At 39.1% G+C, this 22,506-nt stretch overlaps 1 protein-coding gene across 2 annotated transcripts; it reads left to right on the forward strand.

The window, feature by feature from the left end:
* The first annotated feature begins 810 nt into the window (after window positions 1-810).
* On the forward strand, window positions 811-21,758 carry LOC117249488 (signal transducer and activator of transcription 1-alpha/beta-like). 2 transcript variants are annotated; one of them, XM_033615198.2, is made up of 25 exons: window positions 811-965; window positions 1,314-1,447; window positions 3,796-3,940; window positions 4,083-4,178; window positions 4,676-4,753; window positions 4,863-4,941; window positions 5,032-5,120; window positions 6,664-6,815; window positions 6,923-7,075; window positions 7,166-7,258; window positions 8,213-8,272; window positions 8,391-8,420; window positions 8,535-8,625; window positions 8,778-8,819; window positions 9,417-9,512; window positions 9,870-9,950; window positions 10,118-10,219; window positions 10,457-10,592; window positions 16,287-16,327; window positions 16,465-16,541; window positions 16,750-16,889; window positions 18,835-19,014; window positions 19,176-19,239; window positions 19,406-19,472; window positions 21,210-21,758. In XM_033615198.2, exons 2-25 carry the CDS (start codon window positions 1,317-1,319, stop codon window positions 21,333-21,335), a joined length of 2,349 nt encoding a protein of 782 aa, XP_033471089.1. In that variant the 5' UTR covers window positions 811-965; window positions 1,314-1,316; the 3' UTR covers window positions 21,336-21,758. The 2 variants fall into 2 exon arrangements, with proteins under 2 accessions (XP_033471089.1, XP_033471097.1); XM_033615206.2 differs by lacking the exon at window positions 9,417-9,512.
* Window positions 21,759-22,506: the final 748 nt, after the last annotated feature.

Below are 22,506 nucleotides of genomic sequence, written 5' to 3' on the forward strand. Positions count from 1 at the left end.
TGCCCCCCACAGAGGCTGGGCCCCAGAAAGCTTATCCCTGTACCTGTCGTCTGGGTGGAGCAGACCACCAGACCAAAGCCATGAGCAAAAAGAAGCTAAAAATTTCAGTAGAGCTGAGACACTACAGAACTGGTTGTAATTTTCTGTGGGTTTGTGAGCTAATTTTTCATGTTAAATATTTCCTAAATATTGACTGGTGCTTTTTCAAAGCTCTATTGAGGACATTTTGACTTGTCACAACAGTAAAACAGTAAAAGCACAGATGTTGCTAATGATATTAAGATAAAAACTGGCTCTGTTGCATTCAGAAGTCCCAGTAAACCATGACGATGAGTCAGCATACAGGATATTAGAGCCCTGAAACTTAAACACTGCAATTAAATGCAGCCACCATTAATGCTATTATTACACCTGTGCTTTTCCTGGTTTGACAGATTAAAATGTTTCCAGACAGTGAAAAATGTCTATAGTTCAGCTCTCTGGTAATCTGGACCAATGACATACAGACAGTGAAAACGTGTGCCTTTTTTTTAAAAGGATAAACCTTTCGCTAAACTGTTTTTTGCCACTGAGTTTGGGTCTTAGAGTCATCCGTTGAAATATAATATCCAACACCACCCGGAGAGGAAGACGCTTAAACGAATGTAGCCCGCCCTGCAAGCTGTTGTTAAATCAAGGAAACTCCCCAGTGTATAGTGAAAAAAAAAAACTCTTAGAAGCGGAAGCTCAATCTGTGTTGATACTGGTTAACTTGACATCGCTCAGCGAGACCACTTTTTACCGAGAATCACATGGGGTGTGTGGGAGGGACCGGTGAATAAAAGCAACGCTTTATTCTTCCTGTTACTCATAAACTCATAACCGGACTATAATGTTACACTGTGTTTCTGCTCTAACACATTATCCTGCACACCATAGCGACAAACAACAGCAAGGACAAACAAGGACAGCTTCAAGGCAAGTCGGTAAGTCCCTGTAGGAATAAGCAGAAAATTGTTGCGGTATGTTTTATTAGGGCATAGTTTTAAATTGTAGGTTACAGGTAACAAGTTTAAAGGCTAAAGTTAAGCGGTAGGCTATTTAGGTAGTCGTGAGTTTGATGTCGTACTTTAGTATAAGCTATTATTTTTAACTTTCATCAGATAAATAACATAATTATACAGAATATACAGTGTGGCATAATAATAAAAAACGATATACCCTCAGCTGTGGGAAACTTACAATTAACAGAGAACCCAGTCGTGTACTTACTACAGTAGCATTACGTTGGTGACTTTTTCTTCACGCTGGTTACTGTTTTTGGCGACTAACAGCAGATGGCCCAGTGGCAGGATCTGCTGAGGCTGGACTCAGCCCTCCAGGGCCGGGTGAGCCAGCTGTACGATGAGAGGAAATTCCCCAGAGAGATCCGCCACTATCTGTGCGTCTTCATAGAGAGCCAGAACTGGTAAGAAACACTCTTTGAAAATATAGTTGCATGGCATTTGAGGGCCCTGAGCCTCCAGGTTCACAATGTAGCAGCTTGTGTGAAGTAATTTCAGTGCACATTTGTGCGCCAATAAAATATTTACAACATTACGACATTCTCAACTTTGACAGCTTCATTAAATTTTGTTTTCTGAAATTAGTTTTGAAATGTATTAACAGTCTAGCTCCAGAGCCTCTTTCAAGATGAATGGCAACTGTAAAATTCCATATTGTAAATCTAAATTTGGACAATGAGCTTTTTCCATAAAGGACTGTCAACTCTGGAACACATAACCAACTGAGATCCAAGTGATTTCAGATATGAAACCCTTCACAACAAAGGTCAAGTGCTGGCTAAAAGCAAATCAGAGCTGTGCCCACTCTTAGCTAATTGCACTCAACATTTCTAAGGGGTATCAGTGTAAGTGTAATGGTGTATTGTGGTATGTATATTTCAGTATATGTATTGTAGTATGTGCCTTGTAGTGTATGTTTTGTGGTACATGTTGTGATGTATGTATTGTAGTTAAGTAGAATTGTTATGTACTGTGGTGTGTGTATTGTCGTATGTGAATTTATTGTGGTAAAAGTATTCTATTGTGCCTTCCATGTTTATAGTGTCTTGTGGTTTTATAATATTTGAAACTGTATATTTTAATAACACTCTAGGCCTCCAGGTAAAAGCCCAACTAGGGACAAGAGTTGAAAATTAGCAATAGCTATAAACACAACACATCAGTTCTGGAACTATGTTGAACTGCATCGTCCCTATCAAATAAAGAATAAAATAAATAAATACAATTAATAATACTGTATATGCTGCAATTAAAATACTGTAATGAGAAAGGTCTCAAAGCAACACTTGCATTATTTACCATTTGATGCACTCTGTCATAGTGGGGCCCTAAATTAAAACCTAGTTTTGAGGTCTTGAATATGCCATTTGTTTATTGTCCCTACATATGTGTTTCACTAAGTGTTATTTTTCTTAATCTAGTTATTACAAACTAATCTGTACTCAGTGCTCAGAGTGGTGCCCCTTGCTGGGTTAACTGGCCCTTGTGCTTAATGATGGTATTTTTTTAAATCTTGTGCATGCCAGTTATTAACTTGTTAACCTTTTTTCATTACTTTGAGAAAACACACTAATCTATTACGATATAATGATAATGATGATGATGATAGGAGGAAGAAGAAGAAAGAAGACTGTGTTTTGTGACACAGACGGTTGCAAATACACTCAGTGTTGCCAGATCTTGTGAGACAAATAAGCAACCGGGCCTGTGAAAACAAGCCCAAAACAAGCGACTTTTTCTACAGAGCCCCCCTAGGTTCCGGTGAGAGAAAATTAAATAAACTGTCTGCACGGTTTTACAGTCCATGGGGACAGATTTTAAACTGTGGGTACAGATTGTCAATTTACATCCATGTGGACAGATAAGTAAACTGTGTGCAGTTTTGCAAAACTGTACCCACGGTACACAGTTTATTTATTTTTCTCCCCCCTGAGCTTCAGGACAATGACTACAAGAGGGAGTTAAACCACCTTTTAACATTATTTAACTTTAGAAAACAGATGGGATATCAAATATAGACTGATGTGCCAAGTACATTATATACACAGTAAACCTCTGATAATTAAAATTTGCGCACACACAAATAAATATCATCCTGAATTCACAAATTCTTTATTTATTATTGCTTTTTATGCCCTCAACTTCCTTTTTTCTTTTAGTTACAGGACTGACGTTCTCCTAACCAGAAAAAAACACATTACTCTGCTCTGCCTCTTTTTTTCTTTGATTGGCTAGTACTCCTTGCCATCAGGGTCAGAGCCAATTAGAAGCAGGATGCGGGTGGGGAAAAAACTCTGCTGTCTCCTGTGTGTAGGGGAAAGGGGAGGGACAGAGGGAACAGGCAAGACAAACTATCCTACGTTTAAATAACATATCGAAAATATCTGCTTGACAACTTATTATGGAGCTGGGAACAAGCCCAAATAAGCAACTACGCTTTAGAAACAAGCCCAAAAAAAAACGCGACCCACGACTACCAATATTTGTAAGCGACTTTACAGAAAAACAAGCCCAAAGTCGCTTATAATAAGCGGACTTGGCAACACTGAATACACTGACTTAAATGGGTAGTTCAGCTGTCCAAATGTGCATTTCTAATTGGCTGACTCAAAATGAAATTCATTTGAGGGAGTGGTTAGGTAGTACCTGTATTAACTATTGAGAGACGTCCCCACAAAGTATGCCCTCATTCAGCACATGTAGACAGACTTAATCCCTACATGACTGTAAATATTCTGTTGTTCTGTTGTAGGGATTTGGCAGCTGTGGATGAAAATACAGCAAGTACTTGTTTCTATGCACTCCTGCTGTGTTTGGATGAACAGTGGAACCGTTCTGTCCAGGAGAACAACATTTTGCAGGGACCTGATTTTCCAGGAATGAAAGACTACTTGCTGGTAGGACAGACATGCGTTTTTTTTTACGTTAAACATTTAACATTTCATTTAGATTCACCTCTGTTCTTTAAGCAGACTAGATAGGAACTCATTGCTTTTCTGCATATTTGCTTTTTTTTCTCCTTTTGTTCTTTTTACTTAGAAACACTTTGGAGGTGAGCCACTGAAACTGGCTGTAGTCCTCTCTGAATGTCTTAAAGAGGAAAAGAAAATTCTGGCTTCAGCCTCTGAAGCACAGGTAAGATGACTGATGATATCAGATGGATGAACAATACAGTGCAGTCCAGGCTGCAGAAACATGGTAAACGTAAAACTCAAAAAAAAAAAAAAAAGATCTAGGAACTAATTATGTGCCACAAGCTTATTCAAATTTGTCTTGTTTGTTTATACTTTTCTATTCCTGCTCTGAAGGGGTACATTTAAAATCTTTTTTTGGCACAATGAACTTCATATTTCAGTTTATTTAAGGGCTATGCAGACGAATATGATGGTTCTAGTTTCCACACATTTTTTTTCTCCAAGTGAAGTTTTTTTGTTCTATTCTGTCAAAAAAAGAGGAAGAGATCTGCATCATGCCTTTTCCTTTGTCACTTGTAATGATTCATTTTGTTTTGCAGTGCATCCTTTAATGTAACTAAGAGGCACACACTGTCAGCATGAGTATCTGTTTTGTAAGAATTACCACCATCTCCAATAACAGCAAATGAGTGAAACAGATGTGTTTGTTTTTGTCAGGGTTGGAACAGCCCAGCTGTGGATCAGAAATGGAGAGAGTTGGACAACAAAGTCAATGAACTGAAACAGAAGACTGCGGTATTGATTGATTACACACTTGTTCGCTGGTTTGTTTTCCAACTGACAGCCACCCTGTGAAAAAAATACTTTATCATTTCTAATTTTGGGAACTTTAACTCGATTGCAGGAGGTGAAGAAGGAAATGAAGTCACTGGAGTTCCTAAATGAAAACATAGACTTCATACAGAAGACGTGGCAAAGCCAAGGTATGGGGAGGGGGGGGGGGGGGCATAAAGAAACAGCTGATAGGTTTGGTGTGAGCTCATGCTTCATTGTGTCTCATTTTTCATTTTCAGTGGAGCAGAATATCGGATTGGCCCAGTCCCAAGCTGTTGTGGAAGGGGAATGTCTTAAGCGGACCAACCGTATCACACAAACAAAGCAGGTAGTGTAGATGCATCTCTGGTCAGTTGTTGTTGACACAGCATAAACTGATGAGCATTTTATGTTTGAAGCAGTTTAAAGGAAAATTCCTGCCCTGGAAACAGCGAACCAATGTGAAAGGGAAACTTGGACTCCCTTTTCCATATATTTGTGTCTAAGTGACTAATAGGGACAACATTTTTAAAAAATTGGTCCAGTATTGAGCAAGAGCGCTTCAGACGCGAAATGGGTTACAATCTAATCCTACAGGGCCATAGCAAGCCTTCACCGTACATCGACTAAAAGTGCTAGTTTTTGCCTCTGACAGGCTCAGATTGTTATTGTAAGTGTCAGTTTACAGAAAGGATCCATACAGACAAGTAAAAGGCTTTGTTTTCTCCATTAGTCACTTAGACACAAAAACTTGGAAAAATAGGCTCCAGGTTGAAAAATAGCAAAGGTTCCCTTTAAGACTCACATGAGAGACTCAAATCCGTTCTTTTTTTCATGTAGTTCAATGCAAAAAAAAAAAATCTCAAGAACACCTTGGGGAATTTCTTCAAATTTGGAACAACTGTCCACTTGGACTCCACAATGAACTGATTTTTGGTGGTCAAAAATCATCACCAAAAACCACCATTTGACCACCAAACCACCATTTAGGTGGTCAAAGGTCAAGGTCACTGTGACCTCGTCTGTCTTATTCCTGCGAAGGACTCTCAACACCTTGAAGGAATTTTTTCAGATTTGGTACAAACATCCACTTGGACTCAAGAATGAACTAATTAGAATTTGGTGGTTGCGGGTTAAAGATCAAGGTCACTGTGACCTCACAAATCACATTTTTTGCCATAACTCAAGAATTAATTTGCTAATAGACCTTATTTTCACAGCAGACGTTTTGAGATGTCATAGTAGTGAAAGGCTAAGCACAGGTGTATTCAATTACATTAATCATAACTGCATTCCATTTAGGGGAGCTTACTGGGACACTTAATGGAACTGAGCCATTGTTAATGTTATGAGTTTCACCTGTGCTTTTCCTACTGTGACCCAGTTCAACTGCTGTGAAAGAAGTCCATCAAAACAATTCACACAATGTGTAATAGGATAAAACGATAAAGTGATGACATTTTATATCCAAAGGTCAGCTCCACAGTGACCTCATAATGTTCTGCAAAAACACTCTATTGGCCATTACTCAACATTGTAACTCAGGAACAGAAGGGAAAACATTTGGTCAGATACTGAATTGGTGACACTAATCTTGAAACTGTGTGGATTGTATAGATCTTCTGTGCTGTTGGTTGAAGATGTATGTGAAGCATCCCTGTTTTTACAGACATGTATCTAAACTGTAAGTGCAACTTCACTTGTGTCTGGAGGCATACAGCCGCGAAGTGGTAATTCTAGTTTTACATTATGAATCAACCAATTTATTGTCACATGATATCATAATATACAGTTCCAGCTATTGTTAGTAAGGTTATTGTTTAAACAGGTTAATTAGACCTCCCCACATACTTAATGCTTGTTTTTTTTTCTTCTTCTTTTTTGTCTTGCAGATGGTGCTGCAGCAGATAGTGAACATTTTAAAATTGGCACAGGAGGTTGTGTTGACTCTCACTGATGTGGAGCTTCCTGAGTGGAAGCGCAGGCAGCAGATGGCCTGCATTGGAAGTCCAGTTGACACGTGTCTGGACCATCTCCAGAAGTGGTAAGACCAACCCATGCTTTTCATGTTTCCTTTTAAGGAAGGAACTTTGCATATTTGACAAAACTTGGTGTTATGTGTGTCTATGTTCACTCATGTTGTATGTGCAGGTTCACGACTGTGGCAGAGGTGCTGCTACAAGTACGTGAACAGCTGCAGAAACTGCAAGACCAGAACAAGAAGTACAACAGCACTGACGACTCTGGTCCAATGGCAGAAATTGAGAATTTCACCTTGTCCCTGTTCAAAAACCTTCTTCTAAAGTGAGAATTCAGGAGCTTTCTGTGTTAAATACACACAAAGTATTACACACTTATATTGTTGACATGTTTTCTTGTGGTTTTGTTTTGCAGCGCTCTAGTGGTTGAGAAACAACCGATCATGTCGAGTTTACCTCACCGACCTCTTATACTGAAGACGAGGGTGCGGTTCACAGTGTCAGTAAGGTGAGATTGCACCTATCACAGTGTTCTCTGCATGCATGTGATGCTAAAGTGCTTATTCCTTTGTTGAGGATGGCAGCTGCAGTCAGTCTATATTCACAACAATAACAACGGATGCCATTGGCTACACAGATTTATAGCAAACAAAACATTTTGAAAAGTAGCAATATACATTTTTAAGCTATTTGACCAGACATAGACATATCGTAATTAACTTAGTATTTTGTCTGTACGAATGAATTGCAAAATATGAGCCTCAAAGCTTTGAGGAGTTTAAGGGAAACACCACCTATATTAAAAATTCCAATGTGATATTTCAATGGTCTAGGAAAGTTTAATCAATATTTGTGAACATGAGATTCTCTCCCACAAAGCCAGAAATCAGCAAAGTAAGTCTCAAACTTGTGATGTCATTAAGTACTATAAAGTCTGGAGCTGCTCCTTAGACAATTAATGGGAACCTGATTTTGTAGAGCATCCTTTTTATTTTATGTTTTTTTATTCTATTGTGGTATTCTCAGTTGTGAAACACAAAATCTATCAATATACTCAGAACTCCCCCCTGTGCTCTCAGTGTCATCTAGAACATCTTTCAAAATGTGTTGTGTATGGAGCAGCTCAGGACGTGATACCCTATGACATCACAAATTTGTGTTTTAAGCACTCTAGTTTTTGGAATTGGGGGAGAGTTGTTCGTCTTCACTTATATGTGTTTTACCATCTTAGATCATGAGAATACATGTAGAATTTTGAAAATGGACATAGTTGCCCTTTAAGAGCATAGGAGACATAGGAGAACAATAAATAAACATTAATCTTAAGATAGTTTGGTTGGGTATTTTATGGAGAGATGACAAGACATGATGGGAAGGAGATGAAGGATTAGGGACATTCTGGTTTATTCTACTCTATGTATTTTTATGCTCATCCTCTAAGTATTTGTTTTTCACTTCTCAGGTTCTTAGCAAACCTCCCAGAGTTCAAGTGCCTGCTCAAAGTCAAACCTGTATTTGACATGTAAGTAAAACAAAAAACTTTGATCTGTGCCCATGATGTAGTACATTATTGATTTTATTTTTACTCTTTTACTTTTGTTTTTGTTTTTTTATAATTTTGTTTTTCCACTAAAAATAAGGGATGTTGAAGAGGCCAAGACAGTTAAAGGGTAAGTTAAACAATTTGAAAATCTGAAATGCAAAGTGATGTATTGTGTATATTGTCAAATTCTTGTAAATTACTGATATTCATAATAGACACACTCTGGTTGCTATCTTTGTAGGTTCCGTCACTTTGATTTCAACAGCGATGATGGTAAGGTGTTGGATGTGGACACGCCCCATGGAGGCTTGGTGGCAGAATTTGGTCACATGGTATGAAACTCCTCAAACTGCTGAACATGGATATTTAAGAAGCACTCAAACTTTGAAACGTGAACATGAGTTAAAGCTCTAAAGATATATAATAACTGTCATTTAAAGTATATATTGAGTGCATTTCCTTAAAACATTTTATTTTTTTTCAGTCACTCAAGGAAAGCAAAGCAAAAAGCAAAGGATCAAATGAGGTAAGATGAGACATTCAAATGAACTGCTATTTGTGGGTATAAGCACCACTTGATACTCTGTGTTGATTGTCACCTGCTGGCTGTGGACGTTTAACACCACTTACCGATCTAATGTCTCGTTTATTTGCATGAAAGTTGAGCCAGTTATCCAGCCAGATGTGTTATCAGCTTGTTGTGCTGCTCACAAGTGGCTAAACCAAACTGAGCCATGCACACACCTCTGAGACTATACTTTGGCACAGTGGTGCTTTGAGCTAAAAGCTAACATTGGAATCCTAACATGCTTACAATGGCAAAGCTATTTCGCTGATGTTTCGCCACAGACTGTACAAAATAATGGAAGTAGCCACCATGACATCACACATTAGTTTGTGGGCTACCCTTTTAAAACCTCAAGTTTCACATTTTGTCGACATTGCCATCTTGTTTATTTGCACTTACAGTTTTGTCCTGTCTTGTCTTGACAGTGACAATGAAACATACATTACATCATAGTTTTTAGCATCAAGATCTTTTTTTAAGCTCAACAACGTCGTTGTTGACGAACATTTTTCTTCATAGTTTTTGTCAACAAAATTAATTACTGTTTTCTTGAAGCCAGAAGTGACCATATTTGGACAGAAGGGTGGATTTGTGGAGGATATGCATTGCTACACCTCTATCTTGATGGACAGGTCACCTTGTAGCCACAAGGTAGCCACGCCCATAGCATACCCTGCTTTATCATCGATTTTACAGGTGCAAAACCTAGCAGTTTCGGCACCTTAGGCAAGCTTCACCTTTGGAAATCTCGTCAGGTGGAATTTAATAGTTCTTGAAGCTTTTCTTGTACAGCAAATTGATTTGGATTTGCATGTTGAATTTCAAGCCAATCTGACTTACAGTGTGAGGGATGGGGTCTTTCTAATATTAAATTTTTGGGCTGTAATTCTTGGGCAGCATTTGCGCACAACTTCTAGTCCTTGGTGAAATTTTCACTTGTCTATGAATACCATCTCACTGGAATTTGCATTTGTGTGAATGTAATCCCGCCCTTTCTTTCTTCATCAGAGTCTGACAGTCACTGAGGAACTCCACATCATTAAGTTTGTGACAGTGTTTCAGCATGCTGGACTGGAATTTGACATTGAGGTGAGTAAACAAACATGACATCAAATTAAAGTCAGAAGTCAGAGGCTTTTCAATCTCTTTGTGCTCTTTGCCACTGAATTGTAAGTATTATTGGTTGTTGGACAAAAAGGTCTTTTAGAGCAGAAACATTTATTGAATGGTCTCCTCCTCCTCCTTTGTTGGTCCAGGCCAGCTCTCTGCCTGTGGTTGTCATCTCCAGTACCAATCAGGTCGTCAGTGCCTGGGCCTCTGTCATGTGGTGCAACATGCTGTCCACCAGTGAACCAAGGGTAAAGCCATCACGCCTCCACACACAAAATAAACAATATTAGGATCTGTTCAGCTTCATGATAACTCACATCAAAACTACACCAAACAGTCATACACATGCATATTGGGTTGATGCTTTAATTTCTCATGTACAGATTGTGCTGTTTTCTTGTTGTGTTGCTCAAGTGCATATTTGTAAATGAAACCATCTAGTCTGACATCAAACTTTAACACTTTAACGTGATTTTGCTCTGTAGAACCTGTCGCTTTTCATCGACCCTCCTCCACTTGCCTGGCAGCAGCTGTCACAGGTTCTGAGCTGGCAGTTTTTGTCTGTTGGCCAACGGGAGCTTGACGAATACCAGCTCTCTATGCTCAGTGACAGAATTGTGGGTGAGTGTTTGACCGCTCCTTTCACAGAACTGAGACATGTCACTTTTTTCTTTTTTTTAAAGATATTTTTTGGGGCATTTTAGCCTTTAATCGATAGGACAGACAAGCGTGAAAGGGGGAGAGAGAGAGGGACACAGGCTAGAGTCAAACCTAGGCCGCTGCGGTAGCAGCCTTGTACATGGGCCGCCTGCTTGATCCACTAAGCCACTGATGCCCCAACATGTCACTTTCTGCAAAAAAGAAAACTTCCACATAGAATTTTTGTGAACTTCAGTGTGAAAATAATAGTTGTGCATTTTGGGAAATATGCTTATTCACTTCCTTGCTGAGAGCTAGATGAGAGGGTTGATACCACTCTCTTGTCTGTGTGATAAACATGAAACTACAGCTACGAGGTGGTTAACTTAGCTTAGTACAAAGACACTTCGTCTATCTCTCTCTGTGAAAAAATGAATGAGTAAAAACCACATGTGGTGTTAGCAACGTTTATGTATTGGACCAATTTTTCTTGGCTGGGCATACTGACTTTTTATTTGTACAAATTATACAAAGGAGATATAACATGTTAATTAGTGAGCTTCAGGGGTGTTGGTAAGTGGATTTTTTTTTACCTTTGGACATTGCCAGGCTAACAGTTTCCCTGTATTTCCAGTCTTTACGAAGCTAAGGTCAGCCTCTGTAGCTTCATACTGTACAGACACGAGAGTGGCATCGATCTTCTCTTCTACCTGAAGAAAGCCTAATTTGCAAAATTTCTGACTACTTTTTAACTACTACTGTTAGTGTCATCTCAAATGATAAAAGAGAAAAAAGCAAGTGTTTCCATTTTTGGGGGGAAACTGTCAATTTAAAAAAATATACACGTTAATGTACATCAGTAGGATTTAGGATTGTGTTTTTACTGCAGTCTATATAATATAAGCCTGATATCACTAAACTAAATCACAAATGTAAATAAGTCTGGAATCTCTCTCTCGCTCCTTACCAAAGAAATTGGTAATGTGACACAAAATATTGATTTAAAAATATTTTTTTTCCTTCTACCAGAATCTATTATCAGAACTGCCTCTATGGCGGTGGCCTGTTATTCAGAAATAAACAACTCCAAAATACCATAATTGACCAATCAGAATCAGGTATTCAACAAAGCTGTGTAATTACAACAGGTTAGTGCAGTAGTGACCAGGTCCACCCTGATAAATGGCCAGTCACAGCACAGTAGGGTGGGACTTGGCAAAAAGGAAAAAACTTAGTGCCTGAGTGATGGTTAAATGAAAACACTTTGCAGCATGCAGAGCTTAGCGGGTATATTATGAGTTGGTAACACTTTACAATAAGGTACACAAAATTAGAGTAGTTACTGAGGAACTAATGAGGAACTAATGAGTAGTTACTGAGGAACTAATGAGGAACTAACTATTAGTTAATGGTCAGTTCCTCAGTAACTCATGATCAAATTTCAGAGGAGTAGTTACTGAGGAACTTAAGAGGAACTATTGAGTAGTTACTGAGGAACTAAGGTACACAAAATTAGAGTAGTTACTGAGGAACGAATGAGGAACTAATGAGGAACGAATGAGGAACTAATGATGAACTATTAGTTAATGGTCAGTTCTTCATTAACTCATGATCAAATTTCATAGAGGGGCTAATCACGACTTAATAATTAGTGAACTAGTTACTTCATCAGTGCAGAATCATTACTCAATAACCCATCCATTAGTTAACCTTTTTATGTCCTAAAGTAAAGTGACACATTATGAGTAGTCTTTCGTTACATTATCATCATCTTTACAATTAGTTCATTAACAAAAATAATCAGACAGCAGGATTCTTGAGAAGAGTTTTATTCATTATTTTCAGACCACATACACATTAATATGACCATCCATGTTATTCTGTACGATGATGCCTTAGAAATAAATATGATAGTGTGTCACATTTTAGGTAGGCTAAGCTTAAAGAATTTATCATGGGGGATGCGTGTAAAGTACTGTATACTGATCACACCGTTGTTCACAGTACAGTTGTTTGAGGTGCACAAAATTTAAACTAGTTACTATGAAACAAATTTGGAACTAATGAGGAACTAACTATTAGTTAATGGTCAGTTCTTCAGTAACTCCTGATCAAATTTCAGTAGTTACTGAGGAACTAATGAGGAACTAACTATTACTTAATCATTACCTACCCTTTTTGTGTACCCTAAAGTAAAGTGAGACGGTAATGATAATGGTAATGATTACTGAATCATTACCTAATCATTAGTTACTCTTTTTGTGTACTCTAAAGTAAAGTGAGACATCAAAATGAGTAGGTAATGATTTAGTACTCATTACCTACTCATTAGTTACTCTTTTTGTGTACCCTAAAGTAAAGTGAGACATCAAAATGAGTAGGTAATGATTTAGTACTCATTACCTACTCATTTTGATGTCTCACTTTAAAATGAGTAGGTAATGAGTACTGAATCATTACCTACTCATTAGTTACTCTTTTTGTGTACCCTAAAGTAAAGTGAGACATCAAAATGAGTAGGTAATGAGTACTGAATCATTACCTACTCATTAGTTACTCTTTTTGTGTAGCCTACCCTAAAGTAAAGTGAGACATCAAAATGAGTAGGTAGTGATTCAGTACTCATTACCTACTCATTTTGATGTCTCACTTTACTTTAGGGTACACAAAAAAGGTAGGTAATGATTAAGTAACAGTTAGTTCCTCAATAGTTCCTCAGTAACTACTCCTCTGAAATTTGATCAGGACTTACTGAAGAACTGACCATTAACTAATAGTTAGTTCATCATTCATTCCAAATTTTCGGCTGATTGAGCACGTTCAGTCGGCGGCGGAGCTTGTCGATGAGAGAGATCCCTCTGACTGGCTGTTCAGGTGTTATATCCTCTTCCCTGTAGCAAGCGAATCTGCCTGTAGTGAAACCGGGGCTAACCGGTGCTTCCTCCTCAGGCTCCACTTCACTCAGCTGCCCGACAGATCCGCTGCTTCTTCCCACTTTAACCTCAATAACAAACCGGAGCTGGCTGGGAGCGGCTAGCGGAGCGTTAGCCGCAGCATGACCGGAGGGAAGCAGCCAGTTAGCCTCCGCTAGCTTCCCAGCTAACGTTAGCCCCGGCTCTCCGTTTGGATCCAACCGAGCCCTGGTTTGTTATTCAGGTTAAAGTGGGAAGAAGCAGCGGGTTTGTCGGGCAGCTGAGTGAAGTTGAGTGAAGTGGAGCCTGTGGAGGAAACACGGGGAGCGTCTGGATGTAATAGTCCGTGGAAGTGCTGCGGTGCTCGGCTGCACAGATAGGAAACCCCTCGGCTGACAAGATGTATTACTCTGTCACTCCACGCTACTTTGTTGATCTCATGCATTCAACGGACTTCCGGTTTCCCTTTTTGCGTTATTTCCTTTCACGCAGGCGCAGAACGTATGTGCTACTTGGCCGTCGGATGTAGTCTTCTTTTTTCCCCCCACAACTTTATTTAAGACAGGAAGTTTACAGAATGCAGATCTTCAACATTACACATATATGTCATATAACAGGGGCCAGGGGGGATAAGAGTTTACAAGAAAATATTAAAAATATAAAATGTTTTCTATGTGTAAACTTACATTTGTGAATGTGAAATCTTGCCAAAAGTAAGATGAGATTAATAATAAATCTTTCAGTGGGTTTTGCTGTATTTCTGTTAAAGTCAAAAAGTCCAAACAGCACATCCCTCCAAAACTGCTTAAATTATTTTTTAATATTGTCCGCAATAAAATTACAAATATCACTCCAGAGTCTTTTGACAATGGGGCAGTGCCAAAATAAATGAGTAACAGTTTCAAGCGTTGGGTGTAGTCTTTGTGGTGCGTTCAAATGCAACTGACACAGGGTGACGTGAGGCGACGTAGACGATGCAACAGTTGGCTTTCGTTGCCGCTAGTTCTTTGATGTGGGTTTGGTGTGTCAGCACCTTGTGCAGAATAACATGGATGGTCATATTAATGTGTATGTGGTCTGAAAATAATTAATTAAACTCTTCTCAAGAATCTTGCTGTCTGTGATTTTATTTGTTAATGAACTAATTGTAAAGATGATGATAATGTAATGAAAGACTACTTATTATGTGTCACTTTACTTTAGGCCATAAAAAGGTTAACTAATGGACGGGTTATTGAGTAATGATTCTGTACTGATGAAGTAACTAGTTCACTAATTATTAAGTCGTGATTAACCCCTCTGTGAAATTTGATCATGAGTTAATGAAGAATTGACCATTAACCAATAGTTAGTTCCTCATTAGTTCCTCAGTAGCTACTCCTCTGAAATTTGATCAGGGGTTACTGAAGAACTGACCATTAACTAATAGTTAGTTCCTCATTAACTACTCCTCTGAAATTTGATCATGAGTTAATGAAGAACTGACCATTAACTAATAGTTAGTTCATCATTCGTTCCTTATTCGTTCCTCAGTAACTACTCTTATTTTGTGTAGCTTAGTTCCTCAGTAACTACTCTTTCGTTCCTCATTAGTTCCTCATTCGTTCCTCATTAGTTTCCCAGTAACTACTCTAATTTTATGTAGCTTAGTTCCTCAGTAACTACTCATTTGTTCCTCATTAGTTCCTCATTAGTTACTCATTCGTTCCTCATTAGTTCCTCAATAGTTCATCAGTAACTACTCTAATTTTGTGTACCGTAGTTCCTCAGTAACTACTCATTAGTTCCTCATTAGTTCCTCATTAGTTCATCAGTAATTATTCTAATTTTGTGTACCGTAGTTCCTCAGTAACTACTCATTAGTTCCTCATTAGTTTCCCAGTAACTACTCTAATTTTGTGTAGCTTAGTTCCTCAGTAACTACTCATTTGTTCCTCATTAGTTCCTCATTAGTTACTCATTCGTTCCTCATTAGTTACTCATTAGTTCCTCATTAGTTCATCAGTAACTACTCTAATTTTGTGTACCGTAGTTCCTCAGTAACTACTTATTAGTTCCTCATTAGTTCCTCATTAGCTCCCCAGTAACTACTCTAATTTTGTGTAGCTTAGTTCCTCAGTAACTACTCATTTGTTCCTCATTAGTTCCTCATTAGTTACTCATTCGTTCCTCATTAGTTACTCATTAGTTCATCAGTAACTACTCTAATTTTATGTAGCTTAGTTCCTCAGTAACTACTCATTTGTTCCTCATTAGTTCCTCATTAGTTACTCATTCGTTCCTCAGTAACTACTTTAATTTTGTGTACCTTATTGTAAAGTGTTACCGAGTTTTTGAATAAAACTGTTTCCAAATCCTGTTGTGCACATTTTTCTTCTAAAAGCTTTAAATGCAGTTAACTGTTCTTCTTTTAGCGCAAATATACCATGTGGTTCGATCAATAGTGTCACAATTGGGGATTCAACAGTAAGCTTCACATCAGCTGCAGCCATCTTGGTTGTTTTCCAAGATGCCTCAATGGCACCCCTTTTTACGGTCTCTCTCTCTCAAACAGAAAAACTGTTTTGATTGACCCTGCAGATTTTAGACTGTTTGAAATATATCCAAAGCAAAGGGGGATCAGACATATCTCCAAAGTAAACTAAAAATGGCTCTTGAATTTAACCTTGCCATCATTGCTTGGATAAACCTGAGATGTAAAGGATGATGTAATTATTTCTCTACTTCAGAGTTAGTTATTTTCATGACATTGGCTTCTTTACAGATGATCCTGATGGTCTCGTTTACTGGAGCAAGTTCTCCAAGGTGAGTGTTTAGGACGATTTTTGTCATACTGTACAGTAGTTTACACAGTTGATACAATTTGTAGGACATCCGTGTGTGTGTGTGCGTGTGTGTGTGTGTGTGTTTATTTGTGGACTTTTGCTTCCATGTGTGAACAGAATGAAAATGCGTGGATTTGGATCGATGGAATCCTGGATTTGATCAAAAAACACCTGGTGGATCTTTGGCGGGATGGGTAAGATGCATCCTGAGCCATCTCAGCAGTGTTTTACTGTGTGGTTAATTGTATAATTCACAAAAAACAATCTTTTTAATTATGAGACAGCGGTCCACACACCAGTAACAGAGGAGACCAAAGAAACAATAACACAGCCATCAGAGAATTATTTCACTGTAATTCCGAGTTACCTTAACTCTTGTCATATTCTGTGTGTTGGTTTCAGGTTCATCATGGGGTTTGTGAGCAGGGAGAGAACACGGCTTCTATTGCAGGAAAAACAGGCCGGGACCTTTCTGCTGCGCTTTAGTGAGAGCAGCAAAGACGGAGCCATCACCTTCAGCTGGGTTGAGCACTCCAAGGGTGGTATGTTTCTGTCCATGTATGTGTGTTTGGACAATGTTCAAAACTTGTTTAGATTAGTCTGTCTGTGAGTGAGTGAGTGAGTAATGAAGGTAAACCATTGGTCAGAGGGAGTGATGAGATGAGTGTTGGTGTTTCCCTATTGGGAATTAGCAGCATCTAGCTGTGATGTTGCAGAACTGAAACTTTCCCCTTGGGCCAAGCATGTAGGAGAATTACGGTGGCCGATGCAAAAACAGTGTTTGATTTGTCCATTCTGGGCTACTATAAAACAACATGGCGGAATCTATAGAGGAGGACCTGCTCTGTGTGTAGATATAAACAGCTTATTCTAAGGTAATGAAAACACAACAATTGTTAGTTTCAGGTGATTATAAACTAATAAAAACATAGTTATGAATATTATATACCAGAAGATTGGACTCCAGTCATATGACTTGGACTCAAGTCACAAAGTTGATGACTCAACAAAATAAAAAATGAATTGCAACTTGACTTGGACTTAAAAACCAATGGCTTGTGACTTCATTTAGACTTCAGCCTTTTGACTTTTGACACCTGACCCCAAGCCCAAAGATAAAAATAATTATTTAAAAAGTGTGCCATGCTCCGCTGCTGCCAAATGATTGGTGCCGCTGCTACAGTCAAGAGCAGATCAAATGACACAAAACACGTGACACAGTTTCTCTTAACACTGTTAAAATAGCTTCAGTGGTCTGGTGGTTCTTAAAAACTGTAGCTTACACTGAACGTTAACTGTTACATTCATGGTAACTGCTAACCTGACGTCCAGCTAACCCTCCTGTGCCAAGTGCAGACCACCCCCTCTCCTCGCTCTCCTCACACACAGCTCAGTGAACGTTTCTTAAGAGGCTGCAACAAGCCAAAAAAAAAACTCAGTTGTTTGTAGTTTTACCCTCCAACAACTTTATCCTCCACTCCATTAATCCACCAGCAAACTGGGACTTGCCTCGGGACTTTCCTATCTTGACTTGGGACTTGACTCGGAACTTTGGTGCAAAGATTTGAGACTTACTTGTGACTTGCAAAACAATGACTTGGTCCCACCTCTGTCACACACCATTTGTGCAAGTAGATGCTCCAAAATCATATTCACTGGACCTTTAAAACATTTTCCACACACTCCTGTCACAGCATAGAAAAGCACATTCATAAGATAAATGACAACTTTGTTTGGTTCATTTTCTGTGACCACTGTAATAAAGCTTAATTAGCCTGATGGAATTAGCAAGTTAGCAAGCTAACAAGCCAGCCGTCGTCACTTAGTCAGTTTGTTTGAGGATCAGCAGTGTCTATTTGACGCAAGCCTTAAAATTTATGTTATTGAATATGACGTCACAATGTCGGAACAGGTGCCACCACCTTATTAACAACCAGTCATGTAAGCAGAAAGGATGTTTTACAAACTATAGTTATTGGCGGAAGTTAGCTCCAGTAGTGGCTAATGGCTGTACGGCCTCCACCAGTCATGTGGGGACATACATCACTGCCCGGAGCTGAAGATGTGAGGGCTGTGTCAAAAGATCAGTGTGTACAGCTCCGTAAAAAAGCAGGTCCTTTCTACTGGTTGAGTGTGTTGTGTATTGTTCTTCATTTTAAGATGTATTTACCTTAGTTTTTTGGCTGGACCACAAAAGTGTAGCCAGTTCTTTTTAGACTGATTATATCTATTTGGTGCTTTAGTGCTTATTTGGCCCTCGGAAACCCCTTTTGAATAATCAGTGAACCAAGTAACAACAACAGCCCAAACCAACCCTCATGAACTGAGAATACACAATGTCCAAATGTTAATTTCTTTTCTGTGCTTGTGCCACTGCTGCCTCCAGTCTTTTGTCCTGTCTTGAATGAAATTATTTCAACACCTGACTTTCAGATATTTGTCAGCTGTGCTTGCTCACTTTTCTCTCTGTATGTGGTTCCCCCGTAGACACCCATGTGCATGCAGTAGAGCCCTACACCAAGATGGAGCTGTTAAACATGTCTCTGCCAAACATTATTTACAACTACAGTCTGAGAGCCCAGAAGAGCATGCACAGTCCTCTGCTCTATCTTTACCCAGACATTCCCAAGGACACTGCCTTTGGACGCTACTACAACATCAATCATGGTATTGTCTCTTGTCCCCCTGAAAACAAAATTACTCTATTTACCAACAACAACAATAACTGAACAAGAATTTGTTTTATGATGTGATTGGTCTTTTTGTACCTCAGGACCTTAAATTCATAACTAATGAAATTAAAGATCTAATCATCTCTGTTCATGCAGAAACGTCGGCACCTAAAAAGGTCGTACATCCGTACGTTCACAGAACATTGGTGCCTGTCTCAGAGTAAGTAAGAGAATAATAATTACACAAAAAATACATCAGGATTGAACACTGCATCACATCATGATCACCATCTACGAATGTTTTATCATTAAGAAAATGGGGATGCTTTCAAAAATGCTAAATAACAATATAATACTTACCTTAAACTTTGATATTTTTTCTACAGAAATCCCACACCACCTCCATCTCCACCTGGGGAGATGGTCATCATGGACGTGGATGTAGATACGAGAGTGGGTTTGAAATTTTACAGCTCATTTCCTTACAGTGGCACTTATTTGTATTTTTGGCCACATGGGGGCAGTGGAACAAGCAGCTAGCATAACATTGACACATTGGGCTCTAGTTTCCCGGCACGGCGCAGGGTGGCGCAGGGTGGCAAACCCCGCGCAGAGCTAGTTTTGAGCAGCGCAACCCGAGGCACGCTCAGTTTGGTAGTTTGGCAGACTGAGGTGCGCTGAGATGGGTGTGGCGGCGCAGCAGGGGGAGATGTCGACAGATCCAGCTTGGCGCAGTGACAGTTTCGTGCCAAAAGGCTTCGCCGAAGGTGCGCTAAAAGCTTGCCAGCTGAAACCAGGTCTACTGTCAGCGCAGGTGGAGCACAGCTGGTGTAAGCCGAAGTTTGGCTGACCGGCGGACAGTGCACACACGTCACCAAAACCTCACAGGCAGGTTTCCAGAATGTCAGGCACATTAACGATGCAATAAATACCCAAAAAACCACTATTCAATGCAACTATCTGCAATCAGCACATAAATGTATCTCTATATCGACTGTCCCGTCATATCTGATGTCAGATCAAAGGGGATTGGCACCGTTTGGCACGCGTAACGGAAACCCAACCTGATTTGATTAACACAGCTGCAAACTAATGAGTTCACATCCCTCTCAGCCAACCACAAACAGCCAGCATCAGACAGGGAGTATATATTCAGCATCTGTCATCTTAACGCAACATTGATTTACAATTGTGGTGACCTCCTCCCAGGAAAGCTTTGCATCATCAGCCCGTGGAGGTCTGCTCACAGTTCCGTATATTCGGAAACTGCGAGCTTGGACCTCCCGGACCAAAACATCAGTTTCCTCCTGGGAGAAGTTTGGCTGTCTGCCACTGCTGCTCTCTTCTGCCATGGCGAATTGAGTAAACTCTCATTACGCCTTCACGCGGCGCATTTAAGGGCGAGGAGAGGGGCTCATTTGATTGGTGTGATGTGTGTAAAACCCACTCCACGCCTTCTCTCCTCCCTCTTTCCGACTTGTGCAGATAGGAGGGACGGAGGTGGGAAAGAGGAGTAGCTGCGCCAGCACACACGGTGTGCCAAACTTGCAAAATCTGCCTGGCCACACCCAGTTGCGCTTCGCCTCCGCCTCGCCCAGTCTGCGAAACTAGAGCCCATTATCACCCTTTATCTACACATCCAGCAGCACACATTTGGAGTCATGTTTGGTCACCTACAAATTTTGAGTCCAATATTCACTCTTCTTTCATGTCTGTTTTGGTCTGCACCAACCCCTAAAAGAAATATCTGTCTATTTAGCCACTAAATGCTCCACTATGTTCACCAGCTGTTTACTAACACACATCTGTTCGTGGTGGATGGATGGTGAGCATTTGGTTTATCTGAGCTTTTTAATGGAAACAGCTGCCTGTTGTTGCTGGAAGTGACATAGATGAGAGCAGTGAGACTAAATCAAAAAGAAGGGTTGCGAGCTATATAAAAAAACAAATAAATAAAACTTAATAGAGAGAGCTGAAAGGTACGGCAGAGTTGAGTGGTGATCCTCTGTGGATTCGACACCTCTCACATTAATGTTAAAATGAAAATATTAATTATTGCAGCTTTTACAATATCATAATTTCAGTAATTCCAGGTTTTTCTAAGATACATATAGTTTGATTTCCCTTCACTGTATGAAACACTTTTTGTCTGCAGTTATTTTAAAACAAACTCTTTTTGTTTCCTTGTAGCTGGAGGAGCATCATCAAGAACTCTTCTCTGATTTACTCAACTTACCTGAACTCCCCGACTTAATGACTTACCAAGATATGGCATCATCTCAGACCAACTTTGTTGATCTATATAACACCTTTTGAAAATGCTGGCTTATTGTGTCAGAACCAGAAAGTTATCAGAATGGGGACTCTCACTCACCAAGTACAGGGAATGTTTTCAGTACAAGTAATACAATGAAAAATAAGAAAACAGAACAAAGTCACTTACTGTAAAAATTAAGAATACCATAAAAACAATGATCAACATGTATGAGTATAATTGTTTAAGATTCTGCCATATGGATATATTGTGCAAAGATAAAAGCAATTTTAAGATAATTAGGTGATGTAAGAGGTGGTTCTAACAAATGTGCTTTTCTACTGTACTGTTTAAATGTATACTGAGGAAATTTCTATTTGCACATTACTTTTTCAATGAAAATGCCTGTGCTGTGTGTAAAAACACCATGATGTATTGTAGTTGTTCTTTAATTTTGTTTATTAAAATAAACATATCTGAATGCATTCCCGTGCTGAGAGAAATAACATTTGCTTTATCAAGTACTGAACCTTTAATAACAATTTCATTTATACAGAGAAAAGGACAAATACATTCAGGGTCCTCCTGTCTTCTTGACTCCTTGTTTTCAGTTTTTTTGTGGGGAATCTGCTCTGACCTCCACATCACCTGGTCAAAGCACAAACTTGTAGTTCTAAAAAAAAATACCAACCTTCAGAAATCAGTTCAACAGGAGGAAAGACATTTCATTAGAAAGTCTAAGAGCAGCACAGTATATTACACTTCCTAAAATTTTTATCCTTTTGCATTGTGTTATTGTAGTGACCAAATTTTCAGCACTTAAAACAGAGTCCCATAAGCAGCAAGTGTCACTAATGTGTTGCCTGGTGAGTCAAGTTATGCCAAGTATAACTGACTACATATATAACGTAAGAGTAAGTTGAATCATTTGAAATTCTTGTAAATATTGAACAGTTAATATTTTCCTCTAACTAAAAACAGTGGATGAAATGAGCTACTGGAGTAACCCCACCATCAGATTTTTTTGGAATGGAGCCTAAAATCACTGACACCTCATCTACACTTTAAGTTACTGTTTTCTGACATTATTACACGCTTGTTTCCGTCAAAACATAATGGATAAAATGAGTTAAACAAGCCTATACACTACATATGATTATATAAGAAGTTCATCTAAAACACAGTCTGTTTAACATATACGTTAACTTTGTTGTATTGTTTGTTGTTCTGGAA

The sequence above is a fragment of the Epinephelus lanceolatus genome, chromosome 14 (genome assembly GCF_041903045.1).
Source record: "Epinephelus lanceolatus isolate andai-2023 chromosome 14, ASM4190304v1, whole genome shotgun sequence".
NCBI classification, from domain to species: Eukaryota; Metazoa; Chordata; class Actinopteri; order Perciformes; family Serranidae; genus Epinephelus; species Epinephelus lanceolatus.